This window comes from Coregonus clupeaformis, chromosome 36 (genome assembly GCF_020615455.1).
Source record: "Coregonus clupeaformis isolate EN_2021a chromosome 36, ASM2061545v1, whole genome shotgun sequence".
NCBI lineage: Eukaryota > Metazoa > Chordata > Actinopteri > Salmoniformes > Salmonidae > Coregonus > Coregonus clupeaformis.
In genome coordinates this window covers 20,477,664-20,486,936 of record NC_059227.1, presented here as the reverse complement: position 1 = coordinate 20,486,936, position 9,273 = coordinate 20,477,664, and the positions used below count along the sequence as shown (strand labels likewise).

At 44.7% G+C, this 9,273-nt stretch overlaps 1 protein-coding gene across 2 annotated transcripts in view; it reads right to left on the bottom strand.

The window, feature by feature from the left end:
* Positions 1-1,417: 1,417 nt before the first annotated feature.
* Positions 1,418-9,273, bottom strand: part of LOC121552203 (atypical kinase COQ8A, mitochondrial-like) — a 43,322-nt gene continuing 35,466 nt past the window's right edge. For both annotated transcript variants that reach the window (XM_041864936.2, XM_041864937.2), the window contains exons 6-15: positions 8,265-8,390; positions 6,255-6,340; positions 5,822-5,962; positions 4,998-5,079; positions 4,530-4,623; positions 3,370-3,511; positions 2,976-3,083; positions 2,705-2,770; positions 2,524-2,610; positions 1,418-2,324 (exon numbers count right to left, since the gene is read on the bottom strand). In XM_041864936.2, coding sequence (XP_041720870.1) covers positions 2,043-2,324; positions 2,524-2,610; positions 2,705-2,770; positions 2,976-3,083; positions 3,370-3,511; positions 4,530-4,623; positions 4,998-5,079; positions 5,822-5,962; positions 6,255-6,340; positions 8,265-8,390 — 1,214 coding nt within the window. In that variant the 3' untranslated portion in view covers positions 1,418-2,042. The remainder of the gene's footprint in view (positions 2,325-2,523; positions 2,611-2,704; positions 2,771-2,975; positions 3,084-3,369; positions 3,512-4,529; positions 4,624-4,997; positions 5,080-5,821; positions 5,963-6,254; positions 6,341-8,264; positions 8,391-9,273) is intronic.

The window sequence follows — 9,273 nt, the reverse complement described above, 5'->3', positions numbered from 1 at the left end:
CAAAATACAGAAAAACACATGTCAAAAATGTTATAAATTGATTTGCATTTTAAATGAGGGAAATAAGTATTTGACCCCCTCTCAATCAGAAAGATTTCTGGCTCCCAGGTGTCTTTTATACAGGTAACGAGCTGAGATTAGGAGCACACTCTTAAAGGGAGTGCTCCTAATCTCAGCTTGTTACCTGTATAAAAGAGACCTGTCCACAGAAGCAATCAATCAATCAGATTTCAAACTCTCCACCATGGCCAAGACCAAAGAGCTCTCCAAGGATGTCAGGGACAAGATTGTAGACCTACACAAGGCTGGAATGGGCTACAAGACCATCGCCAAGCAGCTTGGTGAGAAGGTGACAACAGTTGGTGTGATTATTCGCAAATGGAAGAAACACAAAATAACTGTCAATCTCCCTCGGCCTGGGGCTCCATGCAAGATCTCACCTCGTGGAGTTGCAATGATCATAAGAACGGTGAGGAATCAGCCCAGAACTACACGGGAGGATCTTGTCAATGATCTCAAGGCAGCTGGGACCATAGTCACCAAGAAAACAATTGGTAACACACTACGCCATGAAGGACTGAAATCCTGCAGCGCCCGCAAGGTCCCCCTGCTCAAGAAAGCACATATACAGGGCCGTCTGAAGTTTGCCAACAAACATCTGAATGATTCAGAGGAGAACTGGGTGAAAGTGTTGTGGTCAGATGAGACCAAAATCGAGCTCTTTGGCATCAACTCAACTCGCCGTGTTTGGAGGAGGAGGAATGCTGCCTATGACCCCCAAGAACACCATCCCCACCGTCAAACATGGAGGTGGAAACATTATGCTTTGGGGGTGTTTTTCTGCTAAGGGGACAGGACAACTTCACCGCATCAAAGGGACGATGGACGGGGCCATGTACCGTCAAATCTCGGGTGAGAACCTCCTTCCCTCAGCCAGGGCATTGAAAATGGGTCGTGGATGGGTATTCCAGCATGACAATGACCCAAAACACACAGCCAAGGCAACAAAGGAGTGGCTCAAGAAGGAGCACATTAAGGTCCTGGAGTGGCCTAGCCAGTCTCCAGACCTTAATCCCATAGAAAATCTGTGGAGGGAGCTGAAGGTTTGAGTTGCCAAACGTCAGCCTCGAAACCTTAATGACTTGGAGAAGATCTGCAAAGAGGAGTGGAACAAAATCCCTCCTGAGATGTGTGCAAACCTGGTGGCCAACTACAAGAAACGTCTGACCTCTGTGATTGCCAACAAGGGTTTTGCCACCAAGTACTAAGTCATGTTTTGCAGAGGGGTCAAATACTTATTTCCCTCATTAAAAAACAAATCAATTTATAACATTTTTGACATGCGTTTTTCTGGATTTTGTTGTTGTTATTCTGTCTCTCACTGTTCAAATAAACCTACCATAAAAATTATAGACTGATCATGTCTTTGTCAGTGGGCAAATGTAGAAAATCAGCAGGGGATCAAATACTTTTTTCCCTCACTGTAAGTGTGACTAAAAACTTAAACTCACTTTCACACGTCTGTATGCATCACAAGCATTTGTTTTGTCCTCATAGGACACTAAAACTACTGCCACATTCTGGAAAATATAGGTCATCAACAGTAAGTAGGTCACTGTTCTTCGATACATTAACTTGTGTCTCATCACCACTTGTGTTTTATGCCCATTAGATAGTATAATATCCCCACGTCAAAAGAAACCAACTGTCTCGATTTCAAAATCGCTTTACAATTCTCTCAGACACACATCATGGCATTCATCCCTGTTAACTCAACCTATACAACCAACCATCTCATACATCTTGTGAATATGTTAACTGGACAGCCATGGTTAATATACTCAGAATAACAACAAAAAATATACAGATTCTGATTCGGGGGAGGAACGAGGAACAAAGTGCCATTCATATACATTCAATTCACAGCAGAGCAAGTCTGGCTAGGCTGGTTCAAAATCACTCCCTTATAGTCCACACACCCTCTCTAACCCTGGTGCCGTAGCCCTGCGATTGGCCCTCTGCAGTGTCCGTCACTGGCTTGGTCAGTTGGGGCGGTCCCTCCAGTAGTTGTTATAGGCTTCCTGGAACATGTTCTTGCAGCTGAGTTTGGCGTCAAGGCGGGAGCAGATGAGGAAGGAGCCGCCCATCTTGCGGTGGAGGGAGTAGGTCTCCTCGGGGGGCGGGGTGAGGCGCTGCTTCAGCATCACAGGGATCAGGTTGTGGATGCGCTCCGTGGTGCTCTGGGCCCCGAAGTTAAAGGGCTCCGTGGAGGCGAAGGCCTCACCCAGGATCATCACTGCGTCCACATGGGCGTTCTCCATGGACTGAGGGACGGGACGGGCAGAACAATATCAAAGAGGTTAATAACCTGGGTGTGTGTTAGTGTGTTTTGTAATTAAGTTGAGTATTCACTACTAAGTTTATGCCATAGAGTAATGAAGAGCCTTCTCAATTCATTGTGACTAAATAAAAAAGTATATAGCATTATTGATGCATGTGTTGAGAACGAATGAAGTGACTCACCTTTGACTCATAACCTGTGAGGAACTTCATGTCTCTTGATCTCTTCAGAACCCCCTCTCTGTCTCCCTCTGCCGCAGACTTGATGAGCTGATTAAAACAATAAATAGTGAATGTCACACACATCAAAATAAATCATTTTGATCTGTTATGTTTTGTTGGGGGATATAGCCTAATATCTCACCTCAATGTAGATGTCAGTGAAGTCTTCACTAAATCCTCTCGTTGCTCCGAAATCCAACAACGCAACCTAAGGATGAAACAGTAGCAATGTTTAGTCATTTTAAGAATTCAGCAAAACCGTGGTACTGGAAAGGGGTTACTGCATAGGCTTGGTGTGCTCCACATAAGACACCAAGTATTTACGTTTACACGGAGAGGACCTTTAGGAGTGTCATCAAAATCAGTGGACTCTAATGATGAAGTTGATAACAAGAGTTAAAAGGCAGACTCACCCGGTGTGTCTGCGGGTCGTAGAAGAAGTTGGACCAGTTGGGGTCAGTCTGCATGTATCTGAACTCAAACAGCTCCCTCAAACACAGCTTCAGGATATTCTCACAGATCTGACCGAGAGAGAGATCTTTAAGAACACATTTCTCAGTCTGCAGTGTCGCCACCAAGGGGCAGTATTACACTTTTGAAGGTGTTTTGGTGGGTGAGGCGACAAAGGAGGTTGTTGTGGTGGTGGCGTTTGTCTTACACATCAAAACAAGCTTGGCAAGAAGAAAACACATCATATTCCACATTTACACATTATGCAGTAAGTAAGTAGTAAGCACCAGAATACAGAATGGTGTCATTCTTTTGTGTATTTATTTGTTATTGAATACAGTTGCAGCATGTACTGACCTCATTCTTGAGTTCCTGGGAGAGTTGTTCAGCCTGGTCCAGAGGGAAGCCGGGGACCAGCTCTGTGGTGAGGACGGCGTTGCTGCTCAGCTCGTCTATTACGTCTGGTACGTAGAAGAACGGGTGGTCCTTCAGCAGCTCCCTGTACCAATCACATACATGCAACACTCGTCAGACACAGGAACAATACAACATACAGCTCTGAAAACTACTGCTGGATAACTCAGCAATTAGGACTAAATGGGAGTACATGTTCATTATTTGTGTCATAAAGATTCACAGGATCTTTAGTGTTTTCAAATAGCATTACAGTACTATACGAGTTACACTATATGATCCTCTTTTCAAACTACACAGATTTATCAGTGAGTGACCTCAACAACAACTAATTGCATCGCCACAATCCCTCAAATAATCCTCCAGTGTCTGCACTAACACAGTGTGCTTGGGCTGTATAAATCACTGTTTAATGGGGAGGGTGAACCATCTACTGTATGACTATGCATAGAAGGGAGAGGTGTCACTGTCCGTGGTCAAGGTGAAAAGCACGTCATCCACAGCTGGTGCGTACTGCGTGTGTAACAGGAAACCCGCTCTGGACATGAACCCTAACCCTATCCCTCACCCTGCCTGCCTGCCCGTCAACAGATCATGGAACGGGGACGGGGGACATGAGGAGAGGGCATGGGGAGGGGGTGCTTGTTGTCTTCTTGTATTATTTCCAGTATGGCTATATTTAAAAGCTGGCTGCAAGCGACCGGTGTGCCTTCATATCAAGTCATCGAAACCTAACGCTCCCCAGAGGGCTAGAGTGGCTATTCTTAGCCCCTACAGGCTACAGTACCATTCCTGATCTGGACCACTGAGGAACTGTGTTTAAGCGATTCATTTAACTTGGCCCCCTGGGGAGGGAGGGATTCATTAAGTGCTAATACTGTACTCTGCATCTCTACAAAACACTGAATACTACAAGTTGTGGCCATTAAAAACAACTGTTGACTCATAAAAAATTAAATCCAACTTCATCCAAAATATAGAGCAATTTTACCCCCTATTTTTCATTTCAGGAGCGGAGCAGTGACAGTTAGGTTAGATGATAAAAGTAGTTACAGGGAGGTGGTCTTTAAGAAGAAGCTCATCTTGTTGTTTTCATTACTCACTTGAATTTCTTGGCACATTTGGCCTCTCTTATGTAATCACATTCCAGCGCCAGCTCTCTGCTCATCACCTCAATCAGATGCTCAGGGAAGAGACCTGCACAAGATTTAAACAGAGGGAGAGAGAAAGGGAGGGAGAGAGAGGGTGAGCAGAAGAGAGAGAGGGGTTGATTATAATTTATCTTTCACGTAGAGGAGGATGTGTGCTCCAATCATTCAGTGGAAGCCCTGACTGATGGGTATGAGTCACCCTACCGAGGATCAATGATGGTCTCTCGCGGCTGTCTGTGACACTGCATGTGTGTGAGATCAGGATCAGAACAGGATAATAGCGTTTGCTTATAGGGAGGGGGGCTGTAAAATCCCCATTATTGTACATAATGTGAGCCATGTCATACATGTGATTAGAATATCTCATACTATGTCAGATGGCCCATAAATAACTAATTCAATCCCTCCAGGGGTCGTCACCTTCAGGCAGCGCGTTGCTCATGGTGAGGAGGGTCATCAGGTTGTTGACGTCACTGTCGATGCTCTTAGCCACTCCGGGGTACTGCATGGGACAAACAGAGCAGGAGTAACAGCATGATAAAACAACCATGTTTACCAGTTTGACACAAACCAGCCCTGATGACAAGCTCTGACGTGAAAACAAAACACTGCCATGATATTGTATATGGGAAATGCTAATGGAGCACTTAGCACTAAGAGCCATGTCTATATACAATTTGAGATAAACCTATACAGTTTATGACAACAAACATGCTTTCCATGCTGTAGGTCTTTCGACTGGTGAACATGTGGGAAGTTTACTCTAAGATAATTTAAGATAAACAATACTGAATTGACACATACGATTCCCATGTGCTTAAAAAGGTCATGAATAAAATAAAAAAACGACAGACTTGTTTTATTTCTTCTTGAAAAGACGAGCACTGCCTTAAATGCAGCCATGAGAACAGGAGAAAAGCAAATCAGATTGCAGAGACAATGCTGGTGGTCACTGCTGACATTCAACATCTGTCATCTCTACAATGTGGACTTTCACAATGTGACGATGCAAGATGCCTTTAATGAAGACAGGAGGTTGTAGAAAGCCTATACTGTGTGCGTTAATGTGAACTCGTACTTCTACCAGGGGATTATTTAGGAGGGTGCGTTACAGAACGTTCAGATATAAATGTATTGTTTCTAAAAGATAGTCTGTCATATAGAGTAGGGAATCATGTCAGCTCTATTCCTTATATTTCTATCTGCAACTCCAGAATAAGCAGCAGCAGGTTTCTCCATCTCACCTGGATCTTCATGGCCACCTCCTTGCCGTTCTTCATCTTAGCTAGATGAACCTGTCCGATGGAGGCCGCAGCAAACGGACGTTCCTCAAACGACTCCAGCTTGTCTCTCCAGTTAGGGCCCAGGTCGTTATTGATGGACTTCTGCAGGGACAGGGACACAACCACACATACACTGTTGAGGGAGTTGCCATTGGTTTGTCTGTCACTGAGATGGGCATTAGTCTTCAGTTATGGTACCTCATTAAAAGACGGGTTCAACAGATCTGATCATAATCCGTTTTTCACTTTATTGTCTTACTGACTGACGTATTAATGATTCAGAGAGCAGCTTGATACTAATTTGTTTTCTAGTACTAGTCCCTCTTTATAGCAAGAGGCTGAAGGGCTAGTGATGAGGGGACTTAAGAGCAGGCTATTAAAGGTGAAACCTTACCGTCATCTGTTTGATGGGCATGAAGTCTGCACTCTGTCTCACACGCTCAAAGATCTTGGCCAGCTGGGGGTTGATGAAGGCATCATCTGAAGGAGAAGGACAGAGGAGAGAGATGAAAGTGAATGACTGATCAAATCAGAGTCAGACTGACATACAACAGTCAGAACAAAACATGAAAGACAAGCCATCTTGTTCCTGTCTGTCAACCTGTTTATTACGCGATGCACCAATACGGGAAAGGAAATTACAGGTCTTAATCACAGTATCCTGTTCAGTTCAACTCCAACATGTTGAGTAATAAATGAACAATCACAGGTCTATAAATCATCTTTAAAACCTTGGTGCCTCTGGGCATTTAGACAGAGATCATCACAGTAAACAGTTAAATCACAGAGATTATCACAAGTCCTCGCCAGTGTTCACTAAATGTCTCTGGGAGGCTAACATATTTCGCACAGCAACAACTTTCACATAGCTTTAGCTTTAGACTGCAGAACATTGTTGGAAGGATCTACAACCGTGTCAACATTCCGACAACAAGTGGAAAAAGGTAGTGGAGGAGAATGACAGCAAACACAGATGAAATAGAACCCAAAACACGGTAGTCAGAGGGGACGTGAGGTCTTTGCTTTCTGATACTGATAGGGTAGAGATTCCTGCCAGACCTGGCTGATTGTGAGTGAGGGTGACTTTAGTATTTAGTTAGGCAGAACACTCACCTATTCTCTAAATCACATCCGTCGGCCTGTTTTCTGACCTGAGAATGACTTCTCTCATTTAAGCATTGGCTGCACTTAATAATGGAGGGATCAACCGAAGTAATTGTGATTTGACCTATGACTTACTGTAAATTAGTGAATATCATCATGGATGTTTATCATAACTTGTCTGAGGAATGCTGAAGAGACACGTTTTTCTGTTATGATTAGACGGCCATTGATATGCAACACCTTCCTAGAATACCAAGCCAGTTTGAAAACCAGTTTTATCTAAAATCATGCAACACCTTTTAGAACAAAGGACATTAGCCTAGTCACCTCTATCAGTTTACATAGGGAAATATATGCGGTTTTCTAACATGCAGCGATTATGGAGCTTTGGCAGAGGCCGGACACGTCAAACTCAAAGGTCGCAGTTCTGACATAGTTGGTGGCTTATTTTTAGCCCTGGCAATGCCTTGGCTGTTGCTGTCCTTCAATAGTACATTTGGTACGTGTCACACAACTGACATGGGAATGGCGGGAGAATGCCAGTGCCCTGTGCATTGAGTTGCATTAATCTTATGCTGGGTCTGTGACATAGTTCACCAGCTAGCTGCAGCAGTTGGGAACCCTTTCTCCCCTATATCCTACACATTACAATGACCATACAGACCTATAGGCGGGGCTTGGTTGGGTAGCTACTAATTAAATTAGGGGCTCGATGGGTAAGCGTCCCTCTAAAGCTGTACCTGCTTGCCAAACTTAGACAGAGCACTAATCTCTGACTCAGCGCCAGGGAGTGCTATGAGAGAGGTTACCGCTTTGCGTGCCAACACTCAGAAGGGCGGGCAAGGCTGTGTGCAGGGGGCAACATGAGTCGATAGAGGGCCTGCTATTTTAAAATCAGAACCCCACTCACATTCCCAAACACAAACAACCAGCCCAGATAGACAAGCTGGCAAGCTAGGAGGCCAGTTAAAAGGCAATGACAAGGGCAACACAGCAGGGTCCAGCCAGGCTAAAATAAGTGCTGTGTGTTGGTGTGACCTGACTGGAGATGTGGTGAACTGGGAGATGCATGAATAGATAGATGCCGGTGAGGTGGGAGAGGCCAGAAATAACTCCTGGCTCCTTCACACACTCATCTACAGAGGCTGGAGGGAGGCCCAGTGGAGGTTATGAAGATGACTCATGAGTGCCCTGACACATACTGCAGCACAGTAGACACAGCTGAAGAGGGCAGTAAACAGAGGGAACGGCCAAGACACAAATAAAAACACACACAGGATCAAGGTTAGCCAGTTCTCACCTTGAATGCTGAGCATCTGGCCCAGTTTGAGTGCGGCTCCGCGGACCTTACACAGTGTCCTGACGATCCTCTCTGCATTAGCCTCTGACAGGAACGGACTGGAGTCCAGAACGGCCTTCTTGTCAGCTGAGGGGAGAAATAACAGTCAGCTCTATGCTAAACTCTGAGGTTGGCATGGGAAATGTAGTTGTAGTGATTTTCCTGGTGAGACTCAAACTAAATGTTGACTCATGGGTTTAGTGGATAGGTAGTGCAGGTATGGCTTAAGGGAGATAACGCTTTAATAAATAGCATCTAACGGCAACTCGTTTTGGGATCTTTTGAGGTAAAAGTGGCCGCCTATTTATTCAAACCAGTGGTGATTCCTGACTGAGGAGGAGAAGGCCTAATGTGGTGAGAGATGTGTCACTTCCACGCTATTGATACACTCAACACATGGTAGACAACGCCAGCGCTCTTCCTCACACCCTGTCCAGAGCACCCCATTCCCATCAAGAGAGAGAGAGAGACAACTAAAACGTGTTTACTAGAAGACTGCTGAGACCTGAAGTGTGAATGTCTTTCCTGACAGTACTGTACAGTTTGTTTAGTCCATATTCTGTTATTGTATCAGCTTGTACGATGTAACATATTAAATTATAGAAAACCAGGCATTTTCATAAACCAACTGATTTAAATAAAAATCTGGCAAAAAAAATATTCCCGCTCTAGGCAGTGCTTTGTGTAGCAGAACCAGTCTGTCTGGTTTGATGCCCTCAAGCAGGGAGAGAGAGGCACGCCTGCCAGGCAACCCAGGTGGAGTGAAGGGGAGAATGTGTGTCAGTGGGCCACACTGTGCCATCAATAGCAAGAGTAGTGCGTACTAAGGCTTTAGGAGCAGAAGAAGATTTAAAAAGGACTGTTACCTTAGGCACACTACTGCTACTGTTTCCCCCAGAGCGTTCTTCATTACCATAACGTTAGAGAGCAGTGCACTGGAAAAAGTGTAGATCAAGATTTTTTTTCTTAT